The sequence below is a fragment of the Morone saxatilis genome, unplaced genomic scaffold, assembly GCF_004916995.1.
Source record: "Morone saxatilis isolate NCDOM2014 unplaced genomic scaffold, NCSU_SB_2.0 Contig20, whole genome shotgun sequence".
Classification (NCBI taxonomy): domain Eukaryota; kingdom Metazoa; phylum Chordata; class Actinopteri; family Moronidae; genus Morone; species Morone saxatilis.
The window spans coordinates 15,166,427-15,185,806 of NW_023339763.1; the positions used below are offsets into that span (position 1 = coordinate 15,166,427).

The window sequence follows — 19,380 nt, forward strand, 5'->3', positions numbered from 1 at the left end:
GTTCCGTGAGGCGGCGCTAAACCCAGGACAACGGCGCTAAACCCGGGACAACGGCGCTAAACCCGGGACAACGGCGCTGACATGAAAGCTCAACCGGCCAATAGGAGCAGCAGAAAGGCTCTCGTCGTCTGTCCTTTTAAATGTTACATACAGAGAAGTCCTTTATCAGGTCCGTCTCAGCAGCTTCAAACTAACGCACACCGAGTCGTTATGTAAACCATACATTGTGTACCTCGAGCCTTTCGTCGGCTTTCCTGGTCGCCGACTGTTGGAGGTTTCTCCATCGAGTTTAAGATTGAACCCAGGAGGTCCGCCATCTTGGAATGAAAGGGCAGACACACTGTTGTTGTTGGCTGCAGCTGTACGGACTGCGCAGGCGCAGATAACCAAAGTTTTTCTTCGCTGTGTGAAAAAAAACCGGCGTGTAAACTATCTATCGCCATCTACTGTACCAGAGAGGTATATTACTACACTGTTATATCTATTTTGGTTAATTATGTTGTACAATGATATCATGTGGAAACTTCTTTTTTATTTGTAAAAGGAAGTCGCCTGTCTGTCCCTAGTGTTTCTGTGAATTTCCATGTATTACTCAAGAGCAAAGAACAAATGATATCTATTTTATAGATAAAATACACATTGTTTTTTAACATGTATATCATCACCATTACTGTCAAATCTAAATATAAGTGCTGTATTTTGTATATAGACGTATATACATGCATATAATGTACATATCCACCTACTGATTGTAAATAAAGTAACCTATTACATTAGTCAATCAATATCTATTCCAGCACTCTGCACATTTACATTTGACAGAAACAGCTTGACTTGTAACATATAGGTATGTTGTTGGTTGTTATTTATATATGTACATAATTGTTCTATTATATTTTATTTTTTTTACCTATGTTTGTTCAGCTGTATTGTTCTTGTTTTTAGCTGTAGGCTATGTCTATTTTTCCCTTACTGTAAATTGTACATACACATTCATCAAAGTTTTTACAGTTGATCAGAAAAAGAGGAGCTTGCCATGGGACTGAAGGTGGGAGATGCACTTCTTGTATAGGTCTTTAATCTTCTTCAGAAGAAGTGCTTTAAAACCTGACAAGCTGCTAAACTGTCCTGTGCTTTATTTTGATGCTGAGCACAGCTACTGCCAGGCTCCTCGTGCTGTGTTGTTTTCGGTTTTTTCCAGACTAATGGTGCCAAAAATCTAGGTTTGAAAAAAAAATCACATTCTTTAGACTGATTAATCACAGATCGGATCATAATTTGATCCTTTAGGGTGGTTGATCTGTATGTGTGTGATAATAAACAAGCAAACAAACATCCTTGCACAAGCACTAGGGGGCATGCTATCCAAGCACATGTCTATGTGTCTATGCCTCGTGTTGTTATTGTTTTGTTAACAATCCTCCCCTGCGTCACTGGAGCAGTGTGTTTTGTGCATTTTGATTGTAGTTTCACAGCATCAGCAATAACACATGAACTACTGCCATATTCAGATGTGGGCAAAGCAGTGGTGGAACAGAGGGCCAGCCCTGAAAACACAGCAGGGCAGACAGAATTGTACTGCTTACAATGTCTAAAACAAACATGTTAGTTAGTACTTCACCCGTAATTACAACTGTTGAAGTTGTTTGGAATGGGTCCTTTGTGGTCTATGTTACTTGTCCAGACATGAAAAGGGACAGTTTTTGGTATTGTACTTACAGACGCCCCTACTATGTAAGTACAATTCCAAAAACTGTCCCTTTTTCATTCAGATTGCTGTGTTGGTGATCAATACAGATCATTTACAGTATCTTTAAATCACAGAGCAAGTTTAATATTAAAGTATTGTTTTGCACACTAAGCACTTTGTTAAAATGCCTAAAAACAACCTTAAATTCTTAAGAAACTGCAGATGTTGACTGAGTAAGCTGACAGTCCTGACCTTCAGCCCTCAGACTGCCATCATTCAGCAATACTTTGTTATTGTGATTTGGACAGAGCACGACGGACTCCTCCCCCGTGGTTGAAATGCTGTATAAATGCAGCATCAGCCTGTCCACAACAGTGTCTGAAAGCTTATTGGTACCCGAACATGAAGGGACTGAGCTTGGTTCTCCTTGTGCTTCTCCTGATGCTCGCAGTTGGGGAGGGTAAGCAATGGATACACACCATTTTCTTACTGTGTGAGATCAAATCAAGCAAATCATGATATGGCAAATGCTCAAACTACACAGGACTCATACAGGGCCTGTTTGTGTGGCCCTGAGTAGAAGAAAAACTAATTATTAAATCACAACTTGACAGTTTTCTTCACAATTTTGTGAACTTTAAGATGATTCAGAACATGATATAATCATATACAGGCAACGATCCAGAAATGCAGTATTGGACATGTGGGTATAGAGGACTCTGCAGACGGTTCTGCTATGCTCAGGAGTACATCGTTGGTCATCACGGTTGCCCTCGAAGATACAGGTAGGCCTGTGGAGATCATAAAGTAGAACTGTGAATAACTTTGTAATTTTGTACTTATATTGCAAAGACTGTATGAGTTTCAGCAGAACAAAACATGTATTTTAAACAAGGTAAAGTTGCTAATTGTATGATTAACTTAAGCTGTACTGTGCTCATTTTCAGGTGCTGTGCTACACGTTCTTAGCACCTGTCATCTAATGATGCTTGGAAGATGTACAGCAAAAGGGCTGACATCTTCAGGGAGCAGGGATCCTGGTAACTGACGCAGCATTCTTCTGGATAACAACTCTACTCTCAATCAACCCCTGTCTAAGATCTGACAATGAGTGCTTTTGAAGTGTACTTTATATTAGCAGCTATTAGGAGTGCAGCTGCAGTCCTGTTGCTCGTACATTGTTGCCTGAAGCTTTGTGTGACTGATCCTGTATCTCATATTTAATAACGCTTCATTATAAATCCTTTGTGAAGAGTTTGTTCTACTCTCTGAAATGCAGTGTTGTCAATAAATGCATGAAAATAAATGTACTCATGTTTGGTTTGTTGCCGTTTAGGTGAGATACTCATCACTTTCAGCTTTAAATACACTCTACCAAATACAATGCAAAGTAATTCTTTCACTTTACATTTGAAAAATCTAAAATATAGTTTAAACACATCCATGTGCACCTCATTACACACTTGGCTTGACCTTAGAGAAATAACAGCCTGGAAAGCAGTCTGAGTTGAGTCTGGCATGCTTTCACTCAGCTCTGCACTGACAGGGGACAATAATGGTCAAGTGACTGACCCAAATAGCTGTGATGGAATAGAGCTTTTGTGAATGAAGTGTTATGTCTGTGTTTATGTTATTTCACCATTCTGTCTGTCTGGACAACATTGTCTGGAACAGACGGACAACGTCACAATCCACTAGTCACGATTGCAAAGCAAATTCATTGTCATATTGGCTGCCTATCTCCGATAGTAACAAATGTCTTTGTTGGTTACCTTTTTTTAGGAAGCAACATGACTGTCAGCTGAAAACAAATATACTCACCTCAGTTTGACACAACAATAAGCATTAATCATAACATACTGACATCTAGAAACAAACTGACTATATGATTCAATCACTTTATTGTCTGTGTGGTTACTGAAAGTCAGGAAACTGAGCCAGGATCTGAAGATGGTTGATGACTGGCCCTGGCTAGTATGTGTTAAAGGCATGGATGCTATTTGTAAACATGAGCCACTGTATTGTGCCCTGCATTGTCATTTGGGTTGAATCTTTGTGCTATTCAGACAGCGCAGCGTGACCAAACTACAAAGGGGTAAACCCCCACGAACCTGTTTACACGAGTCTGTCTTCACAAAGCTGACAGCGACAGCTTAAAACAGAAAGTTATTACAGGATGGATGTATTTTTGAACTGTGACAGTGTAGACCTGTATTACTGTAGATAAATTAGGGTTTGAAGATGTTGCGGGTGCTTTTTTATAAGTTTAAAACAAATGAATCACATGAATGTACTCCAAAGCAGGCTGGCAACTATGACCTTTAACATTGCAGCCCAAGTAATACGAGTCCTGGTTAGGGGTGCTCTCATGCAGTCACTTATCAAAATAAAATGAAAACTTTAATAAGAAATTATTCATTCGAGAGGAATACATTTAAATGAGTAGGCTTTTCCCTAAAAAAGAATGTATAGACTCAAAATACAAATCATCACTTATGACCAACTAGAAGCATGTGGCGGTGTTTGTATCTGCTTGACACCCGGCCCTTTTCCTGTATTTTCTTATTTTGCTGTGTTCGGGATGTTTTTGGGGGTCAACCTTTGGGCAGTGGGTGTGTAGCGCCCAGCCAATAACAGCGCACAGGTATATGATGCTGATGGTGGTACATAGGCCTGTTTCCTGACAACGGTGTTTAGGGGGCAGGGGATTCTGGTGATGCTGAGCCAGGAAGGAGGGGAGCCATAATCAACAAATCCTACTCTTTCTGCCTTTAACAATGCATATTTCAATGGTGACTGTTACGTACCTTGAATACGTTTTCTGGCAAACTGAATCTCAAATCTCATAATACTATAGGCCCAAACGTTATTGATTTCAGTAATAAACACATGACATGAATGAAGAAATGTGTAATAGCATCAATTATATAAGATTAGTATACAGCAGTGGTTCCCAACCTGGGGGTCAGGACCACCACTAGGGGTAACCAAAGCTTCATAGGGTGTTCTTGATTTTAAAGTGTGCTAGAAATGTAAAAAATATACACATTAGGCCTATAACTCAGCATCTGGTTCACTTCTGTGAAGAAAAATAAATGTAAAGTAAATTGTCAAATAGAACAATGGCCAAGTGCCAGGGACAAGAAAACACATAATTTATAAAAGAAGCCTATTAAGTACATATGATTGTTAAAAATAAAAAATAAAATATATACAACACAGATAGAGATTTGTATGAAAAGTTCCCTAAACATTCGAGAATCTGCTCAAAATTCATACAAATCACTAATTACACACAGTTACTGTGTTCACTATTTGGGTTTATTATAAAGTTTCTAATATAATATGAAATATCCATAAAATATTTCACTTAGTAAGGGCTCGTCAGTTTACTAAATGATAGAAAAGGGGTCTCTGAAGGCAAATGATTGGGAACTACTGGTATACAGTATAAATCTGCCATTTGAGCATTTACCCATATAAACCTCTTAGTGAATTATTATAATTTTTTTTACATTTATCATCTGCTTCTGTGAGGAGATTAATTTCTGAGGCTAAAGTTGTTGTTTTTATTGTTATTATAAGTCAACAAAATAAAATGGCCTCCTACTTACTACATGGTATTGTGGACGTTTACAGCCTGACCAAACAAAAACGCTTTTACAACTTCGAGTTCCTGATCTAGAATTTTTTTTTCTGGTCGTTGTTATGCCCAAAGGTGAAACTTTGCTTTTGCTCCATTCATCATTCACTCTGTCTTTACCAGTTGAGAGACATCTGCCACCACTATAATCCACCAACGTGATAGTGATGAGCAATACCTGGACATTTGAAACTGGCTTTCATTTAAAGTAGTGCTTGACATTCAGGCTAGAGTTGAACTTAGGTGTAATTAAACCAGATAATCGTTTTCCTCATGCTCTTAGGGTCCATTTAGTGCCAAGTTAGTAAGTAGAATGTCATAAGCCTTTTACTTTTACAACTATTAAGGGCTAATTGATGGAAAGCTGAAGAGACAGTTGTCCTTCTGGCGAGTTCTCCTGCGGAGGATCTCTGAGTGGACGTTTGGATGTCACCTTAATGTACAGAAAATGTTTCTTTTCCCCCTCTCTTTGACTGTTTTCTACTACAATTTTCTGAGCTCGTTTCCTGTAGACTGCAGGGTTTGGCTTTTGCTCTAACATTTGTAAATCATGCAATCTGAAGTAAATTTGCTGAAGGACAGGCAATCTGAAGATTAAGTTTAAGGATAAAACGGTATACATCTAAGTTCAATATGGAGTATGACAGCAAGGGGTTTAAATCCATGTACATAAGATTATTCTGGAAATAAAGTTTCTCCAACAACCACAAGCAGAAAAATCTGAATGAAAATGGTTACTGATGGCCTTGTACCACACAACAGAAGTAACACCTGTACAGATTAATAGCTGTACAATAAACATTATTGGGACAAATCATTGGGATACTGTATCAGCTTGCTTTAAAATGTACAGGTTTTGTCCTTTGTGTCCCCACTCTGTTCCAACCACACTTTGGATTGCAGGGCTTTGATAATCACGTGGACTTTTATGAGACATAAACTGCATGAAATAACTTAGCAGGCAGAAAACAATACAAGCTGTAGGTCACAGGGCTACACTTTCAACATACCTGAAAACAAGATTTACTTTTACCACTTCCTTCAAAGTAGGTTACTAACCTTATATATACTGTCAATGTTACTATTGTTATTAATAAATGTTATTTACACAAGCCCACCTATAGGCAGACCCCAACCAGTGCTTACTACTTGGTGCCTATCAGAGCAACTTCTGAATACACAACGTGTGAAAGGTAGCAAGATGTATAATAATATTATGGCATTCTAAGAAAACCAAATCTGTATAATTGGGTTACTATGAATCCAAAAATAAATGTAATACCTTAATGTCTACCAACCAGCAAAAAAATCTTTATTTAACATAACAGTTCAATAACCTTGTATGGTTCTGTGTAAGCAAATACTGAACCACCAGATCTGGAACCACTTTTAATCAATTAAAATGTTAAACACAAAGAAACATTCAGATATATCTTGTTGTTCAGAGGCATGAAAATTAAAAGCTTCCCTGACAGATGGGGGCATTTTATTCCAACAGTTATTCCAGAAAACTGATTCTAGGGAAAGTTATGGTACATGTAAAATATCAACTTTAACTGCAAAATGTATTTAACTAGTTTAATTCCCCAGAGTCAGATCAGTGCAAATTCAACACAAAGAGGTGAATTTTAGTGCCATTGAAAATAATACACCCCTAGAGTTTGAGCATTTGTTGTGCTACATTTGTTTAAGACATCCAGTTTTTACTATTTCCCTACACACTATGTACTAGAAAAACTTCTAATAAATAAGTGGATACGCAAAGGTAAGTAGGTCTGTTGTTTTGTCTGATTTATTGTGTCTCTGAAATACTTTATCAGCATTTTACTGCTAATGCTGCTCAAATCTTATAACTGGACTGTAACTGCAGGTTTTAAACATTAGTTAGCATTAAAAAAATCACTCTGCTGTTACAATAGTATAGTCTGGAATTTTGGTGTATAAGACGAGTTAAGATGTAGAAAATGTGAGCATAGTGTTGAATGTGAAGTTAACTTTCTGTGGCATCGACAGGTCTGTTGCACAAAGCAGGATTACTCAATTATCTGCATAATATTGTTAAATAAAACCCAGAACAGATGTTTGTCTCAGCAAAAAGACAGATTCTGTAATTCATCTAACCTGTTACTTGGAAAAAGGGTCCCCAGTGTTCCAAGTTGTAAATAGAAAACATGTAAAAATACAAAATACAATAGGGTGTGCTTTTGCTACAGCTTATGTTGTCATATTTACTTTTGTTTTCTTTGCAACATGAAAACGTGGACCCTAAAGCTTTCACATTCAATACTATACGCTATACCTTCTTAACTTAAATCCACCCTACACTTTAAATTGCATTCCATTGGTATCAAATTTTGCCTGAATACAATGAAGATCATAAATTTGAAAGAGTATTGGCAATATAACTCATGGTCATTAAACCCTGTTGAAACAAGGGGTGTCATATCTCTTGCACCCTATTTTTTGTGTAATTTAATTTCCTAAAAAAAGAAAAAAAAAAAAAAACATCACATCGACTGCGCACAACTTTGTGCAAAACCTCAAGGGGAGTACAAAAAGTTTCCATAGCACTGTATATGACAACATGTAATCTCACATCTCCAGCAAAGATATGCTCTAGCTTGGATATCTGGACTCACAATTCAGGCCCAGTGGGGTAAAACGGCTGCCGAGACAGTAAGGTGCAATCTTTAACATTGGTGGCAAAGCACAGTTTAGCTTTAAACAATTTGTTTCTCAAATAAAATGCTCACTATTTGACCTGCGTCAAGGAAACCTTTGTTAATAATGCATACAGCAAAATGCCTGTGTAATTACAGCAGTGGGCTGATCTAAGCCTGAGAATCCGATTGTCTTAGCTTAGGAGAAAGGTGTGATTTGGTGCCCTGTGTCTGATGGGCCAACTGAGGTTGATGCCAATTCACTTTCAATTCAAAATGTAAACTGAAGCTTCATTTTATAATTAGTTAATCAGTGTTCCACAACTTGTATTAAAAAGGTTCAATGGAAAAAAGTATTTTGAAGAACTTGAATGTCTAACAACATGTCAAATGAAGTGAAATGAGAGTGCATTGACAACAACACTCCTTTCAAACAGTTTATAAAAAAATAAAGAGCCAATCTAACAATCCATGTGCTTGCCAGGACAGAACAAAGCAAACACATCAGAACTTTGCAATGTACATATTCATTTGTTGTTACAGAGCTGGATTAGCAATATAGGACAAAAACTGCCCCATTGTCCTGGCCTGTGACTCACTCACAACTTGGCAGCAAACATGTGAAAAGACAAAAAAAAATAAAATGACAAAAGCAGTTATGAACTCAATGTTGACAACAGTAAAAGAAAATTTGCAAACTTATTTACATTGATCACTTACTAAAATATAAACATATAGCATCAATCTTCTCCATCTTTTCCTAACCTAGTATGCCAAATGCTGTAATTGAACCAGTCACAAAAAAAGGAAGATTTTCTGTCCCCGCCACTTCGAATGAAAGATTGTAGAAGAGCGGCGCTCAGTGCACACCAATAAAAATACAATCACAAAGACCGACTACCTGTAACTCATAATTGTCCTCATTAGGCCGAAGACTAAGGTGATGATGGCATATTTTGTCAGATTCAAAGAGCAAAAGACCCATAGAATATTCTGGCAGCGCTTCAATACAAACAGCATATTAGTATCTAAATTTGGTAAAAAGTCCTATGGACATATTTCAGTCATTTTTAGTAACAATCTGGTTTCTTTCTACAAATGTAAATTTTTGTTTAGCCTTACAGAAGTTGAGGAGCTAGAAAAGCATCGCAATTCATTCTGATGCTGTTTGAATTAATGTCTGTTCAGTAGTGATGATCACACCACACAAAACTATGCATGTCAGATTGAAACAGCAATGAAAACGCTATAGCAACTCTGTAATTACAGGCCTCTGCCTTCGATTTGACACCCAATTACACTCTCAGTCAGCACCTCATGAAGGACATTGTAAACAACACATAAGGTAGGGCTATGGCTTAACTGTCATTAGAAAAAAAAAAGAATAGATCACTGCATGCTCCAGATCTACCTTGCAAAATAGTCCTTGTGGTCTGTGTGCTGAATTATTTTGAGCTGAGCCAACACCAGGGTGTCATCACAGCTCAAATGTGCCCCCTACCATTAGGATGGAGCATCGAAAAGGCTTCAAGAACCCATGAAGTGATTTGTTGCTTCCTAAACACTTCAAACTCTCAAATAAATTACAAAGGCCTGAAGATTTGTAGAAAGTTTACATTCATAATAGCCAAAATGCTTTTCTTGAAAATGTAGACACCTGATTTTTCACATTGTAAGAGTACTCCAGTGGTAGAAAACCTGCTAAACTTAAAAACTGTCTCTGTGTTTTAATGACTGAGTATTACTAAAAACGAGACAATACCGTGAAAACATATTTGCTGTTTGATGTGAAGCGTTCATTATTTCACTGGATGTTTGTGGTTTTGGCTGTTTTGAGTTCTGCTCGTGCAACATCGTCTTTATTGCTGAGACGAGACACTTTTCACTTCATAGGATCTTAGGTTTGTGCAATTTAGGAGCTTTCCATATTGTCCATTTCCAAAATGTGGATTTGTACATTTTCACAGCTCTGTAACACACTACAGTTAATTCAGCTCTTAGGCCTATTTTGCAAAACAATGACAAAACAAACTATATATTAGGGTCGGGAGATGGGACAAATTATGCAATAGTGACAGACTGAATCTGAGCCTGATGGAATTTGTTTTAGCTGCTTTAAATTCATCAAAATATGTGCATTTATATGTCTGCCGCAACAGGATTCAAGACTTCAAAAGTGATACAAATATTGCACCACTACAAGAGTAGCCAGGGATAAAACACACTGCATGCACTCCAGTGTGGCTTTTCAGGAGACATCATGTCAGAAGGATCTAATAACGGCTTTGTAATCCAGTGGTATACTGCACCTTTGCAGATGCAACACACACAGTTGGTCACATGGAACTAATGTGGTAAATCCACCATCAATCGCCAGGGAAAGCAATGACTGTGGCCAATTGGGAAATGTCTGCCCTATCGCCCAACCCTAACATGTATAATGTATGTATGGTGGTGTGGTGGCACAGAACAAAGTTATGAAAGTAGAGATATATGGCCCAAGATATTTAAACACGTTATGGCCGTGCATCAAACTGAGGCATCATTAGCACTAGGATAGTCCAAAGAAATGATCAGATGAGCCCCTATTCCACAACCTGTGTGACGTTTAGAGTCCTATCTGAGTTCACTCCATATTTTAAGAATTTGTAGTCCCAGAGGATTCTGCTAGGTGCCTAGTCTCGACAGATTTCACCTTTCCAAAATGAATTCCACTTTTGGTCCTGTTCTCCTTTCCGAATTTCATCTTCAGCATCTGAGTAGCTGGAGTAACTGTTAAGGATTCAGAGGATTCCTTGCAGTCCAGGGCAGCTGGCTGGCTTGTACGTATGGTGGTGGTGTTAGGCTACTCACATTCAAAGATCTTCAAGGCAGGAGCGGTCATTTGTGAAATAAGTACACTGCCCTTTGAAAACCTGTTGTGATGAAAAGAAAAGTTGAACATGACATCAAGCTACAGTGGTGGATAACATAATAATGTGTGAATTTGTTCTGACAAATAACTGGATTACCTCTTATTGAACACTTGGGGGTCCCAAGGTACTCAAAACTGGTGAAGCCCACCTCTGTTGTAAGGTACGACGGAAACTGCTCAGGTTTGAGGCGGATGCTGTGAAAATTCTTGCTAATATTATCCTGTCAAGGGAAAACAAATATTTTAAATAAGTAAAACAAGCTTTATAATCAGAATGTGCACCTTGGAAATCCCAGGCATTTTTTTTGTTGCTTAGTTACAAAAGTTAACTCAGTTTCTTACTGTTAGCTTCTTCCTCCTCACATAGGACTCCCAGGGCTGTGGCTCCAGGATGAACAAGCCTCCAGGACGGAGATGTCTGTAGACTCTCTTGAAGAGCCGCTTGAGGCCACTGTCTCCCCAGTTCAGGTGAACCCATTTGGTAACACTCAGGCACATGACCACGTCGTACTCTGGCCGCTGAGTCAGAAGAAGATTATCGTTGTCCAGTACATAATTGGCCTTAAGGAGAGAAGCAGTGAGTTGCAGTGAGAAAACAGGACAGAACACTATCTTGGTATATGACAGGTAGAAACTTGTTCTGAAACATACACACATTATGGGCATGGCCACCGCTGAGAATCTGATATCTGAACATCTAATTTAAATGATGTTCATGAAAATGTCTAACATTTTATTTTGGGTCTATTGGACACTAGAGTGCAGTGATGTGCAGGTCAACCCACACATCTACAAATCATCACTTGCATTTCAGGCAAATTTCAGGTCAGAATGCAAAACTATCGTTGATAGGCAAATATTATTTTTAATAAAAAACAGTGAGAACCTAGAGGTAAGATTTTGAAAAACATCCTATAATTATATATTAAAACAACATTTTATATTATACTGACTCTTTGGCTCTTACAAAGATTTAAGGGACCTTCCAGTACAGGCTGGTGGCAGGGCTGTGCAACATACAAACACAGGAGCAGCTGAGCATTAAAAACCCACCAAACTTTACTGCTGCTCTTTAAAACCATTAGACTTACAAAGACTAGTATGAATGCCTGTGAGCAGATCAGTCTGCAAAGAGCTTGTATGATAAATAATCAATCATTTCAACGTTATTTATCAAGTAAAAATGCCAAACTTGGCTCCTACTTCTCATATCTGGACAAAGAGCTTTTCTGTTTCACACTGTTGTAAATAAAATCACTGTCGATCAAACTTATATCCTCTATATATGTAGTCTCTCTGACATTTTATACAAAGAAAATCATTAATCCAAAACAATTGATTGATCAATACTGAAAATGATGACTACTTGCAGCCCTAACATAGAGCAGATGAGTGCAACAGCAGCAAAGGTTCACATCCTATGATCGCCATTACCGACTGTAAAGAATAAATAAGGCAGGGAGTCACAGTACTGCGGGTTACAGTACACAGATATTCATGATTATACTATAACTGCCAGATATGACAAACGAGCCAAGCGTAGACTCATACACATTACTGCTGCTGAATGACAAAAAGCAGAACAGAGGACAGGACTACAGAGTTGAGGAGAAACAGAAGGAGAGTGTTCGAGTTGGATCAAACTGAAGAAAAAGGAGAAAGTTTGGGTAACTTGATTACCAGAGCCGACCACTTTTCACTGTAGGTACTTTTAAATGTCACATCAAGAAAAGCACAGGTGTTACTACCAATAGCTTGGTCTATTACGCATCCAAGACAGGCTACAAAGGGTCCTTCTCGTAATCACTGAAACTACTTTTGGTAATTATATCATTTCCGGACTGGTGAGAATGTAGCAATAAAAAATAAAAGAAATCACCTGCAATATTTAATCAAATATGCTTCCCCACAACTTTCCACACATTGATACCAGGGTAGGTTTGTCATACGAATAATACGCCGCCTGACATTTCTACCCCAAAATCCATCTTGTATTGTGCAGGCTGAGGGGGCTCAGGCACTCGTCTTGAGGCTTTTCACTCATTTACGGGATAAGCTCTGTGCTACACTGCCATTATCACTAATGCTCATAGCAGGGAGGAGGCGGTTATTGATTTCATTCAGAAACACTACAGTTTCTGCATCTACCAATTCATGTAGCTGCCTACACAAAGCCTGTAAGGCCCAAGGCCAGGGATGTGGGGTACTTCGATACAAACGACAATAATAAAACCTTGAGCGAGGAATGTTTAGAGTGGATTTATGAGAGAAAAGCTGCCGTCATGTGTGTCAAGTTCGCAACCAAGAGTGGTATGCCAGAGGCCGATGCCATCATCATCAATCTGGTGAAGAGGACAGATTGCTTCCCCTTTTCCGCTTCCATCTTTCAGTTCCCAACATGACTGGCAGCTTAAGAGAATAGTGAACTGATTGGTAAAACACACAGTGAGGTGCGCAAACGTACGGGTGGACAAACTAGTGGAAGTGACAATAAACTCAAAATAATTAAAGTGACTCAGAAAATAAAAGTGGTCTGGATGCTTCCTTATTAGCGGCTCGAAGCCTTAAAGATTCTTGATTGATTGCTTTATATATATATATATATCTTAATTAACTTCGAGGAGGGGAGAAACCTAAGTGCTTATGACTAGAAGCAGAGTAGCTTTTGTTAAACAAAAAAAAAAAATGCACTAAATTAATTTCTCATGGTTTCCAAATATATCTTAAAATGTGCTGAGTTGTCAAAACTTCTCAACAATGCATCTATTCACGCAAATGTGATTAGAATTTAGAGGCAAGACAATTATCATTAACCCATCCAGGGAGAACAAGTGGGCGCATAATTTGTATCAAGTCCTCTTGTGAAGTCAGTCTGACCTCAGAGTGTTTCCTGTAACAAACCTCTGCTGCTCTGTGTTGAGCTTTTAGGTGCATTTTTGCTAGTTTTGTTTTTGTTTTTACATCATGCTGTTATATATATATATGATGCAAACATAATGCAGGAAGTGTCTAATTGTGTCATACTGATCTTGTCTTGCCCCTCACACACGCTGGGACTGAAACGTTGACACAGTTCATCTTACCTTGATGAAGGACACGTTTGCGGGGAACTCCCCGGGCCGAGCGGTGGATGTTTCTGTTAGTGGAGGAGCAGCGATGGGCCCCCTGGAGATCCGAAGGGACACAGGAAAAGAGCAGCTCACAGAGTGATCAGCAGGGGGTGAATCACAATCTTCCTGCTCCATTTCCTCTGTTTTGCTGTCCTGCCTCTGGGCCCCTGCCTCGTCTGTCTGACAGGAGCCATTGTCATTTACAGCCTCTGCAGGGCCACTTTCTCCTTTCACTGGTCTCCCGTTTTCATCCCTGCTCTCAGCTTCATTGTGCTTCTTGTCTGTGCCTGTGTGACTCCCATTTCCATTCCTCTCAGCACGCCTGGCCTCTTGAGTCTGCAGTTCAGACAGATAATGTCTGATGTTCTTCCGCGCCGCATGAACCAGAGCGCTGTCAATGTCCAGGCCCAATATGCGAGCAGGTCTTAGCACTTTGGCGATATAGAGTGTTAGGTGGCCTGAGTTGCAACCCAAATCCAGAACCTCTTTACCTTCAAACCATTCTGGACGAAGCACGCGTACCCGTGGGTCTTCACTGGCTCCTGGGTTGCGGTAGCCATAATACTTGTTGTAGTTCCCGTACTGGAACTTCTTCTTCTGTTGCTCCTTCGCCTGGTGGTGGGGCTGCTGGTGTTGGCGACCTCCTGGCCCCGGTTTGGGTCCAATCCTTGGTGTGTGAAAGGACTGAGAATATCTCTGTCCCCCTGTACCATAACTCCTGTCTCCAGATCCCGACTTTCCAATCGGCGTAGAATGAGTCACAGGGAGCTCCATCTTACCGGAGTTGCGCCTGCGCTTGCGTCTGCTTGTGTGCTGGTTGGGCCCCCCCGATACGGACAAAGCGGAATCCTCCATAGATACAGACGTCGTCTCTTCCTTGCAGCTGGCTGAGTTGTCAGTGGAGTGCTCGTGGGAATCCCCTGTGACACTGGAGAAACTGTTGGACTCTTTGGAGACGTCTAGTGCAGAACATGAAGCCAACATACCTGGAAGCGGTGTGGAGGTGCCGGTTTTAACCTCACTTTTTCCTGATTCTGAGAGGTTGATCTGTGTGGTTGAAATCCCACTACCAACCCCTCCTCCTCCTCCTCCTCCACCTCCTCCACCTCCTCCACCATGGTGTCTGTTGCGGTGTCTCTTCCTGCCACCACTTTTGAAGGGGGACACCAAAAAGCTGCTGTCTGCTATCCCGCTGTTCAGGTTCAGTGGATCTGTGATGTCTCTGGGGATGAGGATCTCTACGGGGTCTCGACTCTTTGCCGGCAGCGGGGAGGATTTGGGAGTCTCTGCATTCAGTGCCTTGTTGACCTCCTCATCCAGCAGGCTGTTGAGATTCAGTGGGTCAAAAATGTTCCCCCCCAGGAGGAAGTTGGTAGGCAGGACGGAGTCACTCTCAGAGTTGGCCCTTCGTCTCCTCTTGCCGGATGTCGGATGCTTGAAGCTAGTGTTCGCTGTGTTGCGTCGCTTTGTGAGCTTCGTTTGTTGCTGTTGTTTGGAATGATGAAAGCTGTTCCTGCGATTGATGTTATTCTCGTTCCCGCCGGCTCTCTGCCCGGCGTCGTCGGAGTGAGAAAGCGTGTCGGTCGTGCTGGTGTGTTTTGGCGAGGCTGCAGTGCCCAGGACGGGACACGCAGCTGCAAAATCAGGGGTGGCTGCTGTACCCTCCACCACCACAGATATAGTGTTGTAACCTCCAGTGCATTCTGAGAGCTGCAGGGACGACGTCGAGCTCGCCTGTGGACTGCCAGTTTTCACGGTATCCTCATCAACAGACATCTCTTCTGGTTTCCAGAGCTGATGCAGACATGGAAATTTCTCTGGATCTGAAAGATAAAAATAACATCGGTTCAATTAAAAAAAAAACGTTAAAATACTGCTTTAAAGTATGTGTTATGAATCCTTTAAAGTAAGGTGAATGATGTTACACAAAAAGAGGTGCCACCCTATTGCTGCAACCACAAAGTTAAGTCACTCAAACCAATGCTATGCTGAACTCCTGCAGACCTGCACCCCCAAGGTGTTCAAAGTTCATGTCGTGCTCAGTCACTTTGAATTCCCATAAGATGTGCCAGATAACTTTACACGGTTATTTCCCAACATAGTGTTACAACACTTAACAAAAGTGTCCGTTTTAGATGCACAGTCTCTGGGACTAAACCATTATGAGATTGGGGATCTGGAGCACGTCTACTCAGAGGTTACTGACCTGAAAAGTTTAGTAGTCCCGCTGTTGGACAGTTATTTAGTTAGCAAGCTAGCTCCTAGCCTCTCTATCGCGGGCCAGAAGACTGAAACGTCGACTAAACGTTGAGCTCCAGTCCGGACAAAACGCGTTATTAGAGAAACAGTCCAGCACCCAACCTCGATATGCTGCTGCCTGAACCCCCCACACCCTCTCTCTCTCTCTCCTCTCGCCCATTAAAAAACGCGAGTCACATTTATAAAAGTGATACTACCTACCAGATGGCCACCTATTCGCGTACAGTCAACAGTGCAGTCACCATCAGAGCAGCAGTCTCACCTCGGCTCTCCCCGCCTCCGGCCGGACTGTCACTGCCGCGCACTCTCTCCCCCACTCGAGCTAACGTTAGCCTCGTAGCTAGCACACAAGTGTCTCTAACTACATCGACACAACGGTGGCCGGCAACGCGAGCACACACGGCGCGGATATCCCGTGCTAAGTCTGTCCGCGGCGAAGGGCCCCTGTGCCCTCCAAACTGTCTTGTCGACTTCTTCTGTGAACTCCTAGTCGCCCAGTGTCAGGCAGGTTGGTGAATAAATTATTCCATTCGCTGATAGAGTCGGCATGGCGGCGCATCCGGGCTCCGAGCTGCAGCCCAAGATGACTGGGGCGGGGATCTCTGACTGGGAGGAGGACTCCGTGTCTAGGATTTTACAATGAGGCTCTTCGGGCCGCATGGGGGGCTGAGACTGCAGATTTGTTGTCGATTAATAAGTCATTGTTGTGAAAAAAATTTTATGGATTAATTGTTTAGTTTGTAGTAGTTATACATGTAAAAATAGATCAAGAAATAAAGTCACAAGTTAGTTCAAACCGAGAAAAAAAGCTGCAAATTCTAACATTTCAGTATGTGTTTTTCCTTCATAAATAACTTTTATTGTCAATCAATCATCAGTCAGTCATTGGTTTAGCCCTAACATCACCATTCTGGTGTTATATTTGTATCCATTTATATAGTAAGGTTAGGCCTGTTGTTTTAATATATATTTAAATATATATATATATTTAATAACTCAAAATGTAGTTATTACTGTTCATATGTGTGAGTTCAAATATACAGTTTATGTTTTTATTACAGGTCAACACAACAACACACAAGCAGGAACATTTTCTTTTTAAATATTCTAGTTACCACATTGCAAGTCTTCCCCAAACCTTATATTCATTTGAAAAGATTTCATCATTTCTGGTGCTAAAATGCAATGTGCATATATAAGGACTAGATTTTTTTTGTTTTTTTGAGCAGCCATAATGAAACTGAATGATCTTGCAGTTAAATTAAGGTGGTTAAATCATCATTATTAATTTTTTTTACACTGTTGTGTTCTCTCTGCTCAGATGGAGGAGTGACCTGTGTAATTTGGAGGGTATACAAGGTGAACTTTAATCTCATGGTAAGGTTGCACACAAAATCATTGCCAAATTCTGGGTGTTACTATTTGTCCACTTTAAACTCAAAGACATCTTGGTTGTTTTGTTTACCACAGCGTCGCAGCTGTGGCTACAACCCACAAACCACTTGTTGGTGATTTGGTTTTAATGACACCTTCACAGTCAGCTGCAAGGTCACAGTCTACAAGGTAGGCTTGTTCACCCTATCATTGCTCCCCTGACCAGAGTCTAGAGTAAGCCTAATATTAGAGCTCTGGATGTGAACTAAGAGGACATCTTGCTGAGGTAGCAGGTCGCCTTCTTGTCACTTCCATCTGCACATAATTGCTGTTGGTTTACCACAATATTATAGCCATCGGCCTTTATCAAACCCTGAGATGAAGGCCGATGTTTGGCCCTCCGGTTGAAGATAAATAGTGGTCCTGGTTTGGGGCAGCAGATTTGTGAGTGCTGCTGAAGCCAAACAAATTCTCTAAATGAATTTTAGAGATTTTATTTGTGATCTGAATTTAAACCTCCTGGAGGTGAGGGATGAAAGTTTTCCACCATAGTGATATAGATAATATTCAAGTGGCACTTTGCGGAACATTTTGAAGTATCGGAATTAAGGTTTAAAAGGAGAAAGGCCTGAAATAGTCACTCAAAATAGTCAGAATAGTCACTCAAGTGTTAAGTTTTATATATGCAATTTAGTTACATTTAGCAGTTATGTCAGTCTCTTTCTTTGGAAACACACACACACAACAGGGTGCAAGGCTGTTTGACCTTCAAAACAATGATTTAAAATTAAATTAAAATGATCACACAACTCAAAATGATCACACAACTCATCTCCAGCACACTGTGCTTTATATCCTTTAGGGCTATTTTTTGGCTATTAAAGTATGTCATCAGGGTGGTTCATCATGATGAGTGCAAAATAGGTGAAAATATTTGGGGAGTAAAAAAATACTGTGGTGGAGTTTAAATGGATACAGTTAAATCTAGAATAGAATTATTATTATTATCATTTGTAGAAAATATTTCTTTTTGAGTACAATGAAGGTTTAAAGTTCACAATATTCACAAATTCACAAAAGTTCACATTTGATAAGTTGAAAGTAACCCATCCAGACCAGCTCATTAATATGAAATGCATGGCTAAACCCAAATCTTCCATGAAAGTGATATTCACAGCACTTGCTCCACTGTCTCCTGCGGTTATTTCTTAAAGTGGAAGGGAAGAGGGCACGGCCAGACCTTTCCCAGAGTCTTTGCAATTAAGTAAATTATTTCTTCTCATCCGTGTGGGCCAGCATATTTATAGATATAGAGATACTGTGCTGAAGGTGATCAAAAGCAGGAGTTACTGGTGTTTTGACGCTTGTCCTCCAAGTAGCCACTAGGGGGAGACAGAATATGAGTTTAACACTGCTGTACACCTACAGAAATGCACCTTAGCAGTATTTACATTCTCTCTCTTCCTCTTTCTCTCCAGTCTCTTCTCTTTAATCACACTGTGTGGTGAGAATCATAATGATTTCATTATTGTATTGCTGCAAATTTGAAACTGTACACTGAAAATGTTGTAGTTCAACTTCCCCAATAAGTTGTTTTTGTTCTAAAATAAAAGAGATAAAGGGAGACATTTTAAGAAAAAAATCCTCGGTTGGTAGGGTATGATTCATGAGTGAAAACAACAGAGCGGCCTCATTCCACCCGGAGAGAGGCTCCAGCATATGCAGCTGTG

At 40.2% G+C, this 19,380-nt stretch overlaps 2 protein-coding genes across 4 annotated transcripts in view; both read right to left on the reverse strand.

Annotated features, from left to right (window-relative positions):
* Positions 1-386, reverse strand: part of spag7 (sperm associated antigen 7) — a 4,711-nt gene extending 4,325 nt beyond the window's left edge. Inside the window, exon 1 of the mRNA XM_035666924.1 lies at positions 233-386. Coding sequence (XP_035522817.1) covers positions 233-317 — 85 coding nt within the window. The 5' untranslated portion in view covers positions 318-386. The remainder of the gene's footprint in view (positions 1-232) is intronic.
* Positions 387-8,417: 8,031 nt separating this feature from the next.
* On the reverse strand, positions 8,418-16,874 carry mepce (methylphosphate capping enzyme). Of its 3 annotated transcripts, none has more exons than XM_035666383.1 (5): positions 16,539-16,874; positions 13,991-15,840; positions 11,250-11,468; positions 11,005-11,128; positions 8,418-10,908 (listed from the first exon to the last, which is right to left on the reverse strand). In XM_035666383.1, the coding sequence occupies exons 2-5, from the start codon at positions 15,791-15,793 to the stop codon at positions 10,874-10,876; spliced, it is 2,181 nt and encodes a 726-aa protein (XP_035522276.1). In that variant the 5' UTR covers positions 15,794-15,840; positions 16,539-16,874; the 3' UTR covers positions 8,418-10,873. The 3 variants fall into 3 exon arrangements, with proteins under 3 accessions (XP_035522276.1, XP_035522275.1, XP_035522277.1); XM_035666382.1 differs by having other exon boundaries at positions 16,478-16,874; XM_035666384.1 differs by lacking the exon at positions 16,539-16,874 and adding an exon at positions 16,224-16,454.
* Between the last annotated feature and the right edge of the window lie 2,506 nt (positions 16,875-19,380).

Bases quoted from the DNA above. Each gene is read 5' to 3' on its own strand.
- mepce (XM_035666383.1), bottom strand. From the start codon at position 15,793: ATGTCTGTTGATGAGGATACCGTGAAAACTGGCAGTCCACAGGCGAGC. The intron at 11,129-11,249 runs GTAAGAAACTGA...TTCCCTTGACAG, and splicing joins TGAGGAGGAAGAAGCTAACA to GATAATATTAGCAAGAATTT. The intron at 10,909-11,004 runs GTAATCCAGTTA...TCATCACAACAG, and splicing joins CCCCAAGTGTTCAATAAGAG to GTTTTCAAAGGGCAGTGTAC.